A 19939-nucleotide genomic window follows, 5' to 3' on the forward strand; every position below is an offset into this window, starting at 1 on the left:
AGGCTGCGGGGGACGCCGGAAGGTTAGAATATCATGATTTTTTATGTTTTTTATTATTTTTAACATGGGTTGTGTTGTGTATGCGTTTTTGCAGCGGAAAAACACGGCGAAGACGCATACACAACGTGTGCACATAGCCTCAACGGATCCATAAAAAAAATGGACCCATTGCATCCATTTTTTACAATCTGCACAGGACCTGTCTTTTCAACATTTTGACGGATTGTGACTGATTGTAAAAAACGGAAGTGTGAAAGAGGCCTAATAGGGATTTATGGAAGATGTTAGGAATGCAAAGGGATGGAGCCACTGTTTGACCACTTCCAGAATCTCATAGGGACCAATGAGCTTCAGACCCAACTTCGTCAATGGTTCTTTAAGTTTAATATTTTTGGATGACAACCAATCCTTATCACCTACCTTAAAGATGGGACCTGCTGTACGTTTTTGTCGAATCTGAGCAGCCCCCATATTCTTTTAAACCTCCCTCCAGACATAACAAAGTTTCTGTATGGTGACCTCCACGCAGGACATTCAGAACTTATCCTAGAAAATTAATCCAAATGGGTATGAAAACCACAATTGCAAAAAAAAGCGAGGTTCCAGTGGATTGATTGACTCAACTGTTAGGGTATGTTTCCACGTTCAGGATTGCATCAGGCTTTGGTCAGGATTTTATGCAGGTAAAATCCTGACCAAAACTGCACCTGAGGTCACTGGCAGGTCACCTGCGGTGTACCTGCGTGTTTTGCTCATTGTAGCAACATGCTGCGTTTTTTAACGCATAGTGGAGTCTGGATTTCATGAAATCCCCTCCACTATGCTGTAACATCTGGACGCTGCGTTTTTGACGCTGCGGAAAAACGCAGCGTCAAAAACGCAGCGTTTCCTGAACGTGGAAACATACCCTTAAAGGCAAACTAAAGGCCCCGTCTCACATAGCGAGATCGCTAGCGAGATCGCTGCTGAGTCACTAGTTTTGTGACGCAACAGCGACCTCAGTAGCGATCTCGCTATGTGTGACACGTACCAGCGATCAGGCCCCTGCTGCGAGATCGCTGGTCGTGTCGGAATGGCCTGGACCTTTTTTTGGTCGTTGAGGTCCCGCTGACATCGCTGAATCGGTGTGTGTGACACCGATCCAGCGATGTCTTCACTGGTAACCAGGGTAAACATCGGGTTACTAAGCGCAGGGCCGCGCTTAGTAACCCGATGTTTACCCTGGTTACCAGCGTAAATGTAAAAAAAAAAAAACCAGTACATACTCACCATCTGATGCCCGTCAGGTCCCTTGGCGTCTGCTTCCTGCTCTGACTGAGCCGCCGTAAAGTGAGAGCACAGCAGTGACGTCACCGCTGCGCTCTGCTCTCAGTGTACGGCGGCACAGTCAGAGCAGGAAGCAGACGGCAAGGGACCTGACGGGTAACAGATGGTGAGTATGTAGTGTTTGTTTTTTTTGGTAACCAGGGTAAACATCGGGTTACTAAGTGCGGCCCTGCGCTTAGTAACCCGATGTTTACCCTGGTTACCCGGGTGCTGCAGGGGGACTTCGGCATCGTTGAAGACAGTTTCAACGATGCCGAAGTCGTTCCCCTGATCGTTGGTCGCTGGAGAGAGCTGTCTGTGTGACAGCTCCCCAGCGACCACACAGCGACCACACAGCGACGCTGCAGCGATCAGCATCGTTGTCTGTATCGCTGCAGCGTCGCTGTGTGAGACGGGGCTTTAAGCAAAAGGTGAAAATGAAGACTAGACCTCCTGCTGAGCAGCAACGAAACACCTTAAAATTTGTTCCAATGATTAATTAGTCCTTTCTGCTTGACCGTTGGTTTCAGGGTGGTAGGCAGAGGACAAAGGCAAATCAGTGATGAAATCCATAGACAAATAAGTCCACAGTCCTTCTGGAATTAGCAATAGATCTAATTCCCCGGCTGTCCGATTATGACAGATTTTAGCGCGTGCGCAAAACTTTACAAGCAGATGGGCAACAAAAGATTCTATAAATGGCTTTCAGCATAGCTGTGACCCCAGGATGACCACTCATGACAGAATCATGAAACTCTTGTAACAGATGTTACCTTAAATACACAGGCACAAACAATTTGGACCCTGGAACGGCGGAAGGAGCCAATGACTGGACTTTATGGATTTTCTCTTCCAACTCCAAGGTTACCATAGAAACCACAATACCATAAAGAAGAATGGAGGTTCTGGAGAAGATACTGAATCAAGACTGCGTGATAAAGCACCACCCTTCACAACTATGGCCTGAACGTGATAGAAAAATTTAATCTAGAAAGAAATAAGGACCATCAGGCCTGTCTTTGGGTTAACCTTTTAATTGAATCAGTGTAAGGTAAATTTTTATGATCCATCACCACAGGTATTGCTCCCTCAAAAAAAAATGTCTTTTTCAAAAGGTACCGTAATTTGACAGTGAGCAATTCGCAATTCAATACATCGTAATTTCTCTCAGCAGATGAAAATTTCCTTGAGAAAAATGCACATGGCCAGAAGTTGGTCACAGTTTTGGAACCTTGAGATAATACAGCCACTACCTTGACCTCTGAAGCACACATCTCCACTTTGAATGGTCTCTAGAGATCAGGTTAGAGATTAAAACTGGAGTGGACATGGAATACTCTTTCAATTTATTAAATGCTCCAATAGCGTTGAGTGACCAAACCTTAAGATCCGGCACCTTGCATGTAAGATCAGTAAGAGGTTAAACATCAGAGGAAAACGCCTAATACATTTTCTATAGAAGGAAAAAAGAGGGAGAGCAGAAATCCAGCGGCTCAATAAAACAAGGATTTTATTTAGCAAGCCATAAAAAAGACAAATGGTTAAAAAAAACTGATGCGTTTCTGGTGTTTAGGATGCGCTTAATCATAATATAGCAAGAATAACAATGGTCTCTTTTTACACTAGCCAGGACCACAGAAACCTGTCATTGGGGAAAGATGCATAACAGAGGTAACAATACAAATAAGAAAACTTCAGTAAATATAGCTGGAGACATGGTACCCACCGGTTTTGCCTCACATGGATTTTAATCTTACAAGTGTGGTAAACTCCAAGCACCCCCTTTTCCTCTACCTAAATTTCTATATCAATTGTAGAATCCTAAAAAATGTTACAATGCTTTAAGATCACGAGGCTGAAATTAATCAGTTATTATTATTATTTATTTATATAGCACCATTGATTCCATGGTGCTGTACATGAGAAGGGGTTACATACAAATTTGGTTGGGTGAGGAGCGAATAAGTGTGGAGGAGAGAAGGAGGTCTTGGGAGAACCGGAGATTATGTGAGGGAAGATATCGGGAGATTAGTTCAGAGATATATGGAGGAGACAGGTTATGGATGGCTTTGTGGGTTAGTATTAGTCATTTGAACTGGATATGCTGAGGGAATAGGAGCCAGTGAAGAGATTTGCAGAGGGGAGAAGCGGAGGAGTATTATTATTAGAACTATAGACTGCACCTTCCCAGGCTCCATCTTAAACCCCTCTGCCGATACAATGAACCATAGAACTGATATTTCTTGAACCGAAAAAATGCATGCTTCCAATTTAGCAAAAAAAGAATTTTCCCTAAGCTGTTGTAAAAAAAAACGGACATGTTCATAATGCGAATCCAGATCAGGCAAACAAATTAGAATATCATCAAGGTATACCAACATAAATCTTCGAATACAATGAGAAAAGTTATACTTCATTTGGTTTTGAAAAACTGCTGGCGCAAACCAAAAGGCATAACAAGATTTTCAAATGGACCCACAAACGTTAAAAATACTGTTTTCCACCCATCACCCTTCCGGATGCATATCAAATTATAAACCCCTCCAAGATCCAGTTTTGAAAACCATTTAGCCCAAGTAAGCTGAATATACAGGTTGGGCATGAGTGAAAGTGGTTAAGAATTCTTAGGAATGACAGATATGACTCTTCAGTAAACTTTCGTTTACATATTCTTTCATAGCAGTATGTTCAGGATCTGATAAACTATACAGGTGAGCTGTAGGTAAATTGGCTTTAGGAAGAAGATTAATACGATATTACATGTACAGATGTATGGTAATTCATGTCTAAATTAAGTTTTCACACCTTAAAGGAAAAAACTTAAAGTAGTTTATTTGCTTTTTATATTGTTGAATAAAGTCAGAAGTACATAACACGTATAATATAATGATGATAATGAACATAATTTCTATATGTTATACATTCAGTACAAAATTGGGAACCAGCCCATTCTTAGTTTTACAGAACAAAACAAATCAAGGAATCATCCAACAAAGCAACACTAATGTTTTAGAAACGAAAAAAAAAACAGTTTAAATAAATGAGGTTAAAGTCGTATATTGCATCTAATACATAAGAAACAGGTCAGACCATTTTGGATTCACTGCTAAAGTATTGTTAGAATCCATTCAATATACTCATGTTGACACACTTTACAGGCAACATTTGTCTTTTTATTGGCACTAAAAGGTGATTTTACTTCTGTTATGTGATAATAGCCATAATGCAAGCATTTGTCTGTACTAAAGAATTTCATAGAAGAGGATTTCCATCATTATCTGCTTCCTAATGGGGCAAAGACAAACATACAGTGCTTTGCGAAAGTATTCGGCTCCCTGGAACTTTTCAACCTTTTCCCACATATCATGCTTCAAAAATAAAGATACCAAATGTAAATTTTTGGTGAAGAATCAACAACAAATGGAACACAATTGTGAAGTTGAACGAAATTTATTGGTTATTTTAAATTTTTCTGGAGATTCAAAAACTGAAAAGTGGGGCGTGCAATATTATTCGGCCCCTTTACTTTCAGTGCAGCAAACTCACTCCAGAAGTTCATTGTGGATCTCTGAATGATCCAATGTTGTCCTAAATGCCTAATGATGATAAATATAATCCACCTGTGTGTAATCAAGTCTCCGTATAAATGCACCTGCTCTGTGATTGTCTCAGGGTTCTGTTTGAAGCACAGAGAGCATCATGAAGACCAAGGAACACAACAGGCAGGTCCGTGATACTGTTGTGGAGAAGTTTAAAGCCGGATTTGGATACAAAATGATTTCCAAAACTTTAAACATCCCAAGGAGCACTGTGCAAGCGATCATATTGAAATGGAAGGAGTATCATACCACTGCAAATCTACCATGACCCGGCCGTCCTTCTAAACTTTCATCTCAAACAAGGAGGAGACTGATCAGAGATGCAGCCAAGAGGCCCATGATCACTCTGGATGAACTGCAGAGATCTACAGCTGAGGTGGGACAGTCTGTCCATAGGACACTGCACAAATCTGTCCTTTATGGAAGAGTGGCAAGAAGAACGAAATTTCTCAAAGATATCCATGAAAAGTGTCATTTAAAGTTTGCAACATGCCACCTGGGAGACACACCAAACATGTGGAAGAAGATGCTCTGGTCAGATGAAACCAAAATCGAACTTTTTGGCAACAATGCCAAACGATATGTTTGGCGTAAAGGCAACACTGCTCATCACCCTGAACACACCGTCCCCACTGTCAAATATGGTGGCGGCAGCATCATGGTTGTGGCCTGCTTTTCTTCAGCAGGGACAGGGAAGAAGGTTAAAATTGATGGGAAGATGGATGGAGCCAAATACAGGACCATTCTTGAAGAAAACCTGTTGGAGTCTGCAAAAGACCTGAGACTGGGACGGAGATTTGTCTTCCAACAAGACAATAATCCCAAACATGATGCAAAATCTACAATGGAATGGGTCACAAATAAACGTATCCAGGTGTTAGAATGGCCGAGTCAAATTCCAGACCTCAATCCAATCGAGAATCTGTGGAAAGAGCTGAAAACTGCTGTTCACAAATGATCTCCATCAAACCTCACTGAGCTTGAGCTGTTTGCAAAGGAAGAATGGACAAGAATTTCTGTCTGATAGAGACATGCCCCTAGCGACTTGCAGCTGTAATCGCAGCAAAAGGTGGCGCAACAAAGTATTAAGTTAAAGGGGCCGAATAATATTGCACGCCCCACTTTTCAGTTTTTGAATTTCCACAAAAATTTAAAATAACCAATAAATTTCATTCAGCTTCACAATTGTGTTCCACTTGATGTTGATTCTTCACCAAAAATTTACATTTGGTATCTTTATGTTTGAAGCATGATATGTGGGAAAAGGTTGAAAAGTTCCAGGGAGCCGAATACTTTCACAAGGCACTGTACCTTTATCTTCTCTATTATAGTATACATACCATGTAAGGTGGCTATAGTGGTCATTGACTTAGATATTGTCCACTACTCTTTTTTATTTTAATAGGGACAATCCAACATTTTCTAATAATGCAAAAAATTATATAGTCATTTACTGATAACTCACAGGTACTTCATTGGCCTCATTGCTTCCTTTTTTGGTTACACGAACATGGAAGCACTGCAGCCAATCACTCACCACACTGCTCATATGTCAATCCACCAAAAAAGAAGCAATGGAGTGGGGGACATCTGTACAACAAGAACAGTGAGGGATCGGTAGGTAAGTGACAATCCCATCTAACATTTAGTAAAAATGGACAAATAGTCATTCTACATTATGAATTGTAAGAGTATGTTCACACGTAACACACATTTGATGTTGCGTTTTGGGTAAACTCAGGCTATGTCTGGAACACCATAGCATAAATTAAAGGCATTCTTGATGCGGTTTTTGATGCAATTTTTAGTAGTTAAGCCATTTTGAACTTAATGGGTAAAAACTGAAGAAAAAGTTCCGGAAGAATTGACATGCTGCGTTTTTTATGAAATGCACCACAGGTCAAAAACACAAGGAAAAAGTGCAATGTTTCTAAAATCAAATTCATTTTGCTGTTACTGTAAAATGCTGTGTTTTTTTTCTGTACAAAAAAACGCTACATGTGAACAAACCCTAATATCTGTTTATCTGCATACAGACTCTTTTTAAGCATTAGGCTCCTCTATGTTTTTACTATAATTTATTCACAACTTGCAAGAATACTGGGACAGACCATAACACCAGCAATAACACTTGATTGACTGATTAATAAAATTAGAGTAAAGAAGAGTTTACTTGTTGCCCAAAGCAAACTGCTTTTACCCAAACTACATTGATCGCTATGGGCAGCAATACTTTTAAAAACCGTTTATGAGAAAGGCCAAACATTTCCACCTTATCCAGTTTGGTCGTGTAGTTTCATGATTATCCTTTTGCTAACCGCTATAGAAGACATACAACCTTTGAACCCCAATGTGTATTTTATGTATTAAATGCGTCTACACAAAAATTAAGGAACTTTGAAAATATGTGTACTAACTATGAATTACAGTCTGTATTACAGTTCAGAAATACACTCTCAATTTCTGTGGCTGTCATTGAAACAGTCAATAAGTCCATTGGTATTCATGGCCAAAAGTACTGAGATACCTACACATTACACCTATTGGAGCTTTTATGACATCCAAATCTAAATCCATAGGCATTAACATACACTTGTTATTCCCCTTTCAAGTAAAATAACTATATCTCTTTTGGGAAGGCTTTCTACAAGATTTTAGAGGGAGTATGTGGGAATTTTTGCCCATTCATTGAGCAGAGCATTTGTGGGGTCAGACACTGATGTTGGACAAAAAGACCAAAAATTGCATTCTCTGTTCTAGTTCATCGCTAAGATGTTTGATGGAGCGGAGAATGGGGCTTTACGCGGACTTGGAAAGTTTTTCCACACAAACACAAACTACATTGTTTTTATTGGGGAATAGTCATGAAGTTTAAAAGAACCTTCCTAAAACTCTCCCATAAAGTTAGAAGCATACAATTGTCCAAAATGTCATGGTGTGCTGAAGCATTTTCTTTCAGTGAAAATAAGGGGCCTAGACCAACTTATCTTCCACCAAACGTCACAGTAGGCACAATGCAGTCAGGCATTCACCAAGCCCAGACTGGTCCATTAGACTGCCAGATAGAAAAGTGTGATCTATCACTCCACACAACACGTTTGTACTAAAGAGACCAATGTTGAGTGCCTTATACCACAATATCTGACGCAAGAAATTGAACTTAATGTAATGCTTGCATGCAGTTATTCAACCTTGGAAACCTATACTATGAAGCTCCCAGTGGAGTTTTTGTCCCATTTGAGGTTTGGACTATGCAGTTATTGAGACAGCAGAGTGTAGGTTATTTTTCTGCAATATGCTCCACCACACTTGGATGCCCTGCTCTATAACTGTGCTTGGTGTGCTACTTCGCTGCTTAGATGCTGTGGATCCTAAATGTTTCCACTTTTCAATAATTGTTGGAATATTGAGTAGGGGAGTAATTTCATGATCTGACTGGTTACAATAGTGGCATCCTAATACAGGACCACACTCTGATTCAGTAAGCTCTTTAGAACGACCTATTCTCTCCCATGTGTTCGTAAAGGCAGACTCTTGGACTAGTCATTATACAGCATGGTCACTGGCCGACTTTGAAATGTATGTTTTCTCTGAGAAGCCACAGTGTTTCAGAGCAAAACATAATTGAATGAATGACAGGGCCGGCCTCTGAACCTTGCTGTTCATATTTTGGGCCCCAGGATTCAGCTGACAGGTTCCCTATCATCCTAATTTCTTATACTCAGGCATGCTTTCCTTGTCTTTACATTTCTAAAAGTAGTTGTTTTCTGATTCCAGCCAGGCACATCTCCTTCTGTACACATTCGTTTGTCTTTGGCCCACTTAGATGTCACGGCTATGCCTGTGTTTCCTTGCTACCATCACACATCTTCTTTGTGCTTGTATTTCAGGATAAGAATTAGTTTCTGATCAATAAAAGAGGCTTTGTATGCACAGACGGCTCTCCGGGAAAATCTGTCCTAAACAGTCACCGCAGTCAAGATCCTCATGAATCAATTTTTTATGACCTACCATAGCAATATTTCTGGTCACACATGGATCTTACAATATATATGGGGCTGAACCTATTACCAAAAAGTTATGTTTGTCAAAGCTCCAGCTAAGAGTTTTACAATTGGCCATATAACCCGTCACTGGTAGAAATATGGGCACATTCCTGATTAATAGTTCTTGTGTTCCTGTAATAACCCATATTTGTTAGAAGATAGCAGTGATGGAATGATTTCTATCCAACCCAATGATCCTTATTTGACTTACAACACAAGAGACCATATACGCCTAGCCTTGTTGTTATCACTATTACTTTGTTTGATAATTACGTTAAAATGAAGGGGGTTTCAACTTAAAGGGAACTTGTCATGTAAGATAACACTATTAGCCTGTATATATGGGGGTTAATCTGCAGCGTTCTGATACGGTGTGGCGCAGGCGCTGAGATCCCCTCCGCCAGCAGGAAATTAACTTTATTCCCCCGGCAGCATTTGGTTTCCAGTCACAGTGGTGGCATTCGGCAAGGGTTTCAGCCGTGTGCTGTGTATAGAGAGTGGTGAGTGTAACTGAGCCCCCAGACACTGCTATAATGCTGATTCGGCTATACACAAAGAGGTGACAGAACCAGCGCCGGCTCCACCACTGGAAGCCAAATGCTGCAGGGGGGAATAAAGTTCATTTCCTTCCGGCAGCGGGGCTTTCAGTGCCAACATCACATGGTATCAGAACGTTATAAACCTGCATGTTAATTGCATTATTTTACATTTAAGGAAAGTGTGACCAGACCATAAAATAACAAAGTCAGCAGGTTCTCGCCATTCCTGGGTTCAGTAGTGGCACCCCAATACTGATCCGGTCTCGGTGTTTGGACCATCTCCTCCGCAGCTGTGCAGCGATCTACTCATGCGAGAGGATCGGAGCACAGACACACGGCTCCCTCCCGCAGCAGATCAGGAGCCGAGTGTCATTAGCATATCGCTCTTGCATCGGATGTGATACGCTAATGTGACTCTGGCCTTTTAGCAATTTTGTAAAGTCTGGGGCCCACTCTCCTGAAAGTGGACAAACCCTCAAAGTGTAAAAAGTTCTAACATTCTGTCATTCCAATATTTGCTTAGTACAAGTAACAGAATCGAGATAGAAAACTATTTGTAAACAAACAATGCAATACTGTTACAGCTAGACAGCAAAGAGTCAGTTCTTACTCTCCATTTATGGTGCAGTTCTTGGACCTACAGTGGCAGATTTGCGGCAGGGATTTCTACTATTGTATGCATCTGGGGTTGTGTTGGCAGTTTGTGCATTTTTTGCACATACATGAATTCTGCAAAAAACAATCAGCTATCTATGAGTATCCTCTTAATGGAAATGGATCCAAAGGAGCTTTTAGTGACACCCTTCTTCCTTGTCGGCTGCACTACTACTTTTGGCTAAAATTAAATGCAGGGAAAAAAATGCAAACTGTGAACTGGGCATACACATACTTTTACCATGAACATATTCTATTTCCCTCCTATTTAATGGTCATTTATTTTCATGTCTGTATCCATCTCCTTGAACTCACTGAACAACTATGATTTTATGTATTCATGGCGATAGGTTGTATCAGCAGCATCTGTTTGTAGGCTGTAAGGATTGTCTTCCGAGTTTCATTGCACCGTTAGAGCCATTCTGATGTGGATCCAGTGGAGGGATTCTCTGACCTGCAATATATATAATATTTGTGTGTTAAATATTGCCCATTTATTGTGAACTAACCCTAAGAACGGGGGGCCCAGAGTCCCCTATATGAATAGAGTGGTAGGTAGTGAGCATGTGCATCCAACATGCCTATAGACCAGTGTTTTTCAGCTCCAGCCCTCATGGCCCCCCACAAGTCATGTTTTAAGGATTTTCTTAGTATTGGACAGGTGATGGAATTATGAGCAAGGCTCAGAAATTGTTACAGATAGTCTCTTTAAGATATCAAATTTTGACAAGTGAGGGGGCCTTGAGCACTGCATTTAAAGGGCTAAGCAGAGCACCACATGAAGACCCCCACCCAGGCTGCCCCGAAGCACGGGCATATCATTAACTAAAAACTGAAAATATTGATTAAACAACAACCACAAGACGGATTTCATCAACCAAGGTATCATTGTAATCAGTATAACGGCGCCGACCTGACAGTCTGTAGGTTACTGTGCACAATCCTGCTGACAGGTTCCCTTTAAGAAACACTGCTATAGACGCTGGAGTGCTTGCAAATGCTCACTACTACTCACTTTGGAACTAAGGACTAAAACTAAGGCCTCTTTCACTCGGCCATTTTTTCAGGTACCGGAGATATCCGTGTCTGTGTGTGTAATACTTGTGGCACACACTTGGCAACTGTGTGCCTCATCAGTACCACACGGACGGATGGCAGGGAAGAAGCACTACAGTAAGCGCTGTTCCCCGACGCCGGGTGCTGAAGACAGCTCTCATCATTCTCCCCTGCTCTGCTGGTGATTGGCGCGAGCAGAGGAGAATGATGAGAGTTATATTCAAGTCAGAACAATAACAGCAGGTGGGGGCTTTTGGGACTATTACTTCCATCAACTTACACCTGCTGCCGCTATTAACAGTGACAGCAGCAGGAGCGGATGATGGGGGTATTCCTCACCCGCTGCCTGCGCTATAACTAAATGAATGAAAAACCCGGCATGGGTTCCCCCGTATTTTCTATAACCAGCCAGGAAAAACTCACAGCTGGGGGCTGCAACCCTCAGCTGTCAGCTTCACAAAGGCTGGTTATCAAGAATAGAGGGGTCCCCACGCTGTTTAAAATAAAAAAGGAAATGTGTGTTTTGTTTTATTTCTAATAAAAGACTTTATTCTGACTGTGTCTTTATTTACCATATAACTATAGGATTAGTAATGGATAGGTGTCTTATAGATGCCTCTCCATTACTAAGCCATGGGCTTGATGTCACCTAACAATACAAAGGTGACATCAACCCCACAAATATGAACCCCACTTGCCACTGCTACAGGGCAAGTGGGAAGAGGCAAGTAAAGCGCCAGAATTGGCACATCTAATAGATGCGCCTATTCTGGGCAGCTGTGGGCTGATATTTTTAGGCTGGGGAGCCTATATCAATGGCTTCTTACCAGCCTGAGAATACCAGCCCCAGCTGTTAGCTGTAGCAAGGCTGGTTATAAAAAATGGGTGGGACCCCACGCCATTTTTTAAAATTATTTAAATAATTTTAAAAAAATGTGAAGACCCCTCTATTCTTGATAACCAGCCTTGCTGAAGCTGATAGTTGAGGGTTGCAGCCCTCAGCTGTGAGTTTTGCCTGGCTGGTTATAGAAAATACAGGGGAACCCATGCTGGGTTTTTCATTCATTTATTTAGTTATAACGCAGGTGGCGGGTGAGGAATACCCCCATCATCCGCTCCTGCTGTCACTGTTATTAGTGGCAGCAGGTGTAGGTTGATGGGAGTAATAGTCCCAAAAGCCCCACCTGCTGTCATTGTTCTGACTTGAATATAACTCTCATCATTCTCCTCTGCTCATGCCGATCAAAGGCAGAGCAGGGGAGAATGATGAGAGCCGTCTTCAGCACCCAGCGCCGGGGAACAGCGCTTACTATAGCGCTTCTTCCCTGGCACCGATGTGTGTCCAACAGATGACATCCATGTGTGTTCTCCTTGTGCACGTGTGCGGAACATTTTGCGGCCCGTGCTGACGGTAAAATACAGACATGACTACTTGTGAGGCACATGGACACACGGCCCTTGGAAACACACTGACATGTGCACAGACCCATTCATTTGAATGTGTCTACGTATGTCAGTGTTTCCGGTACATGTGAAAACTCTCACCACACGTACCAGAGACACGGATGTGTGAAAGTGGCCTAAAACACGGCATGGAAAGATTGGGAAAAATTAATTTAGACAGCACTGTGCTTGCAGAGTACCATCTTACTAATGTAGACGATAAGCTGTTCAAGTAAATAGATTATGGTTATGGGATGGAATATTTACTTATGCCTTGGAAGAGTTCTTCAACATTGATGGCATTCTTTGCACTAGTTTCAACAACAATTGCTCCAATGGACTCAGCATATTCCTTGGCATCTTTCATTGATACCTCCCTGAAAAAAATGGAAAATATCACAGTTGGAAACACTGAAAATATAGAAGTCATCCAACATTGCAATATGCTATAGAACTGTGTGAGTAAAGCGGACCATAGTTATCGCTGTCAGCTGAAAGCTATCTCTCCCGACTCCCCCATACACAGGAGCATTCGTCCGACCACGCACTCCGGTGTTCACTCGGACAGAGACACTGTCAGACTTCCCTGGCAGCAGTTTATCTCCATACCAAATAAAACTCATTCCAAAGGCCCAAACGTTTTTCTACAACATCATTTGTTGGGGGATAGTTAGGAGGTTTGGCCAATTCTTATCTCATGCGTATGGGTTTCTTAAAGGGAACCTGTCACCCCCAAAATCGCTGGTGAGGTAAGCTCACCGGCATCAGGGGCTTATCTACAGCATTCTGTAATGCTGTAGATAAGCCCCCGATGTTACCTGAAAGAGGAGAAAAAGACGTTAGATTATACTCACCCAGGGGCGGTCCCGCTGCGGTCCGGTCGGATGGGTGTCTCTGGTCCACTCCGGCGCCTCCCATCTTTGTTCCATGACGTCCTCTTCGGGTCTTTACGCCGCGGCTCCGGCGCAGGCGTACTTTGCCTGCCCTGTTGAGGGCAGAGCAAAGTACTGCAGTGCGCAGGCGCCGGGCCTCTCTGACCTTTCCAGCGGTGAGTAATCTAAGGTCTTTTTCTCCTCTTTCAGGTAACATCGGCGGCTTATCTACAGCATTACAGAATGCTGTAGATAAGCCCCTGATGCCGGTGAGCTTACCTCACCAGCGATTTTGGGGGTGACAGGTTCCCTTTAAATCACTGAGAAGGTGACCAGTCTGGACCTAGTATTTTCACTTAGGATATGGTTTTTAAGGGGTTGTCCAATATAGTGAAAAAGAGTCATAAGGGCAGCAATAGATGTAAAATAAAAAAATAGAAAATACTCTTGGCCATTCCAAGCAAGTGTCCTCGATACTTATTGTTTGTCTCTGATTTATATTCACAGCAGATGTCACAGCCTGTATGTCACAGCCTGTACACCCCACACTCTGTATGTCACAGCCTGTACACCCCACACTCTGTATGTCACAGCCTGTACACCCCACCCTTTATATGTCACGGCCTGTATACCCCACACTCTGCATGTCACAGCCTGTACACCCCACACTCTGTATGTCACAGCCTGTACACCCCACACTTTATATGTCACGGCCTGTATACCCCACACTCTGTATGTCACAGCCTGTATACCCCACACTCTGCATGTCACAGCCTGTATACCCCACACTCTGTCACAGCCTGTATACCCCACACTCTGTATGTCAGCCTGTACACCCCACACTTTGTATGTCACGGCCTGTACACCCCACACTCTGTATGTCACAGCCTGTATACCCCACACTCTGTATGTCACAGCCTGTATACTCCACACTCTGTATGTCACAGCCTGTATACCCCACACTCTGTATGTCACAGCCTGTACACCCCACACTTTATATGTCACAGCCTGTATACCCCACACTCTGTATGTCACAGCCTGTACACCCCACACTCTGTATGTCACAGCCTGTATACCCCACACTTTATATGTCACAGCTTGTATACCCCACACTCTGTATGTCACAGCCTGTATACCCCACACTCTGTATGTCACAGCCTGTACACCCCACACTTTATATGTCACAGCCTGTATACCCCACACTCTGTATGTCACAGCCTGTACACCCCACACTCTGTATGTCACAGCCTGTATACCCCACACTTTATATGTCACAGCTTGTATACCCCACACTCTGTATGTCACAGCCTGTATACCCCACACTCTGTATGTCACAGCCTGTATACCCCACACTTTATATGTCACAGCTTGTATACCCCACACTCTGTATGCCACGGCCTGTATACCCCACACTCTGTATGTCACAGCCTGTATACCCCACACTCTGTATGCCACGGCCTGTATACCCCACACTCTGTATGTCACAGCCTGTATACCCCACACTCTGTCACGGCCTGTATACCCCACACTCTGTCACAGCCTGTATACCCCACACTCTGTATGTCAGCCTGTACACCCCACACTTTGTATGTCACGGCCTGTACACCCCACACTCTGTATGTCACAGCCTGTATACCCCACACTTTATATGTCACAGCCTGTACACCCCACACTCTGTATGTCACGGCCTGTATACCCCACACTCTGTATGTCACAGCCTGTATACCCCACACTCTGTATGTCACAGCCTGTACACCCCACACTTTATATGTCACAGCCTGTATACCCCACACTCTGTATGTCACAGCCTGTACACCCCACACTCTGTATGTCACAGCCTGTATACCCCACACTTTATATGTCACAGCTTGTATACCCCACACTCTGTATGTCACAGCCTGTATACCCCACACTCTGTATGTCACAGCCTGTACACCCCACACTTTATATGTCACAGCCTGTATACCCCACACTCTGTATGTCACAGCCTGTACACCCCACACTCTGTATGTCACAGCCTGTACACCCCACACTTTATATGTCACAGCCTGTATACCCCACACTCTGTACGTCACGGCCTGTATACCCCACACTTCATATGTGACAGCCTGTATACCCCACACTCTGTATGTCACGGCCTGTATACCCCACACTTTATATGTCACAGCATGTATACCCCACACTCTGTATGTCACAGCCTGTACACTCCACACTCTGTATGTTACAGCCTGTATACCCCACACTCTGTATGTCATGGCCTGTATACCCCACACTCTGTATGTCACAGCCTGTATACCCCACACTCTGTATGTCACAGCCTGTACACCCCACACTCTGTATGTCACGGCCTGTATACCCCACACTTTATATGTCACGGCCTGTATACCCCACACTCTGTATGTCACGGCCTGTATACCCCACACTCTGTATGTCACGGCCTGTATACCCCACACTCTGTATGTCACAACCTGTACACCCCACACTTTATATGTCACAGCCTGTATACCCCACACTCTGTATGTCACGGCCTGTATACCCCACACTTTATATGTCACAGCCTGTATACCCCACACTCTGTATGTCATGGCCTGTATACCCCACACTTTATGTCATGGCCTGTATACCCCACACTCTGTATGTCACAGCCTGTATACCCCACACTCTGTATGTCACGGCCTGTACACCCCACACTCTGTATGTCACAGCCTGTATACCCCACACTTTGTATGTCACGGCCTGTATACCCCACCCTCTATGTCACGGCCTGTATACCCCACACTCTGTATGTCACGGCCTGTATACCCCACACTCTGTATGTCACAACCTGTACACCCCACACTTTATATGTTTATTTGTCACAGCCTGTATACCCCACACTCTGTATGTCACGGCCTGTATACCCCACACTTTATATGTCACAGCCTGTATACCCCACACTCTGTATGTCACGGCCTGTATACCCCACACTTTATATGTCATGGCCTGTATACCCCACACTCTGTATGTCACAACCTGTACACCCCACACTTTATATGTCACAGCCTGTATACCCCACACTCTGTATGTCACGGCCTGTATACCCCACACTTTATATGTCACAGCCTGTATACCCCACACTCTGTATGTCACGGCCTGTATACCCCACACTTTATATGTCATGGCCTGTATACCCCACACTCTGTATGTCACAGCCTGTATACCCCACACTCTGTATGTCACGGCCTGTACACCCCACACTCTGTATGTCACAGCCTGTATACCCCACACTTTGTATGTCACGGCCTGTATACCCCACCCTCTATGTCACGGCCTGTATACCCCACACTCTCTATGTCACGGCCTGTATACCCCACACTCTGTATGTCACAGCCTGTACACCCCACACTTTATATGTCACAGCCTGTATACCCCACACTCTGTATGTCACGGCCTGTATACCCCACACTCTGTATGTCACAGCCTGTATACCCCACACTCTGTATGTCACGGCCTGTACACCCCACACTCTGTATGTCACAGCCTGTATACCCCACACTTTGTATGTCACGGCCTCTATACCCCACCCTCTATGTCACGGCCTGTATACCCCACACTCTGTATGTCACGGCCTGTATACCCCACACTCTGTATGTCACAACCTGTACACCCCACACTTTATATGTCACAGCCTGTATACCCCACACTCTGTATGTCACGGCCTGTATACCCCACACTTTATATGTCACAGCCTGTATACCCCACACTCTGTATGTCACGGCCTGTATACCCCACACTTTGTATGTCACGGCCTGTATACCCCACCCTCTATGTCACGGCCTGTATACCCCACACTCTGTATGTCACGGCCTGTATACCCCACACTCTGTATGTCACAACCTGTACACCCCACACTTTATATGTTTATTTGTCACAGCCTGTATACCCCACACTCTGTATGTCACGGCCTGTATACCCCACACTTTATATGTCACAGCCTGTATACCCCACACTCTGTATGTCACGGCCTGTATACCCCACACTTTATATGTCATGGCCTGTATACCCCACACTCTGTATGTCACAACCTGTACACCCCACACTTTATATGTCACAGCCTGTATACCCCACACTCTGTATGTCACGGCCTGTATACCCCACACTTTATATGTCACAGCCTGTATACCCCACACTCTGTATGTCACGGCCTGTATACCCCACACTTTATATGTCATGGCCTGTATACCCCACACTCTGTATGTCACAGCCTGTATACCCCACACTCTGTATGTCACGGCCTGTACACCCCACACTCTGTATGTCACAGCCTGTATACCCCACACTTTGTATGTCACGGCCTGTATACCCCACCCTCTATGTCACGGCCTGTATACCCCACACTCTCTATGTCACGGCCTGTATACCCCACACTCTGTATGTCACAGCCTGTACACCCCACACTTTATATGTCACAGCCTGTATACCCCACACTCTGTATGTCACGGCCTGTATACCCCACACTCTGTATGTCACAGCCTGTATACCCCACACTCTGTATGTCACGGCCTGTACACCCCACACTCTGTATGTCACAGCCTGTATACCCCACACTTTGTATGTCACGGCCTCTATACCCCACCCTCTATGTCACGGCCTGTATACCCCACACTCTGTATGTCACAACCTGTACACCCCACACTTTATATGTCACAGCCTGTATACCCCACACTCTGTATGTCACGGCCTGTATACCCCACACTTTATATGTCACAGCCTGTATACCCCACACTCTGTATGTCACGGCCTGTATACCCCACACTTTATATGTTATGGCCTGTATACCCCACACTCTGTATGTCACAGCCTGTATACCCCACACTCTGTATGTCACGGCCTGTACACCCCACACTCTGTATGTCACAGCCTGTATACCCCACACTTTGTATGTCACGGCCTGTATACCCCACCCTCTATGTCACGGCCTGTATACCCCACACTCTGTATGTCACGGCCTGTATACCCCACACTCTGTATGTCACAACCTGTACACCCCACACTTTATATGTCACAGCCTGTATACCCCACACTCTGTATGTCACGGCCTGTATACCCCACACTTTATATGTCACAGCCTGTATACCCCACACTCTGTATGTCACGGCCTGTATACCCCACACTCTGTATGTCACAGCCTGTATACCCCACACTCTGTATGTCACGGCCTGTACACCCCACACTTTATATGTCACAACCTGTATACCCCACAGCCTGTATGTCATATCCTTTATACCCCAAATCCCTTCTGTCACAGCCCTTGTAGCCCACAGCCTGTATGTCACAGCCCTTGTAGCCCACAGCCTTTATACCCCACAGCCTTTCTGTCACAGCCTGTATACCCCACGTGATGTCTGCAACCACTCTTGCCTCTCTTGTACAGTTGTGGACAAAGTTTTGGCTTTCCCAAGTTTGTTTCTATGGTTACAGAAGTACAATTATAAGGCTATGTGCATACGTCCGGAATTGCCGTGGAAATTTTCGCTGCAATTCCGCAACTGTGCTGCAGGTAAAACGCATGCGGAATTAGCATGCATTTTCCCGCTAAACACTAGTGTTTTACAAGCGTAATTAGCTTGCAGAATGCTAGCGTTTTCCAAGCGATCTGTAGCATCGCTTAGAAAACTGATTGACAAGTAGGTCACACTTATCAAATATAGTGTTTGACAAGTGTGACCAACTTTTTACTATTGATGCTGCCTATGCAGCATCAATAGTAAAAAGATAGAATGTTAAAAATAATTTAAAAAAATAAAAAATCGTGATATTCTCACCTTCCGGCATCCCTCGCAGCCTATCCCGCTCCTTACGATGCTCCCGGCAGCTCCTGTTCCCAGTAATGCCTCGCGGCAATGACCCCAGATGACCGCTACTTTATCACAGGTCATTGCCGCAAAACCATTACTGGGAACGGAAGCATTGCGAGGAGCGGGACGGCTGCCAGGGACGCCAGAAGGTGAGAATATCACGATTTATTATTTTAATTCTTTTTTTTTAACAATTACATATGGTTACGTATATGGTTCCCAGGGCCTGGGGGATAGTCTCCTCTCTTCCACCCTGGGTACCAACCACACATAATCCGCTTACTTCCTGCATGGTGGGCATACCCACATGCGTAAAGTAAGTGGATCAATGCATTTCTATGTGTCCGGAATCCCCGCGATTCCACACAAAGAATGAACATGCTGCGCTTTTTTCCGGAATGCGATTCCGCCGCGGAAAAAAACGCAACATGTGCACAAAAATTGTGGATTGCATTCTAATAATAGGATGCTTAATGTATGCGTTTTTTTCGTGGTTTTATCGCGTTTTTATAGCGAAAAACCATGAAAAATCCTGAACGTGTGCACACAGCCTAAGCATTTCATGTGTTTTTAAACTTTTATTGACAA

General features: G+C 44.0%; 1 protein-coding gene and 1 long non-coding RNA gene across 2 annotated transcripts in view; one reads left to right on the forward strand and one right to left on the reverse strand.

Annotated features, from left to right (window-relative positions):
- The window catches only part of LOC143782596 (uncharacterized), a 48909-nt gene extending 45511 nt beyond the window's left edge, over nt 1-3398 (forward strand). Inside the window, exons 2-3 of the long non-coding RNA XR_013217001.1 lie at nt 2092-2356; nt 2477-3398. This is a non-coding gene — a long non-coding RNA (uncharacterized LOC143782596). The remainder of the gene's footprint in view (nt 1-2091; nt 2357-2476) is intronic.
- A 718-nt stretch (nt 3399-4116) lies between these two features.
- RAB31 (RAB31, member RAS oncogene family) overlaps nt 4117-19939 on the reverse strand; it is a 59936-nt gene continuing 44113 nt past the window's right edge. Inside the window, exons 6-7 of the mRNA XM_077270194.1 lie at nt 12910-13019; nt 4117-10597 (exon numbers count right to left, since the gene is read on the reverse strand). Of these exons, the coding sequence (XP_077126309.1) occupies nt 10500-10597; nt 12910-13019 (208 nt within the window). The 3' untranslated portion in view covers nt 4117-10499. The remainder of the gene's footprint in view (nt 10598-12909; nt 13020-19939) is intronic.

The sequence above is a fragment of the Ranitomeya variabilis genome, chromosome 6, assembly GCF_051348905.1.
Source record: "Ranitomeya variabilis isolate aRanVar5 chromosome 6, aRanVar5.hap1, whole genome shotgun sequence".
NCBI classification, from domain to species: Eukaryota; Metazoa; Chordata; class Amphibia; order Anura; family Dendrobatidae; genus Ranitomeya; species Ranitomeya variabilis.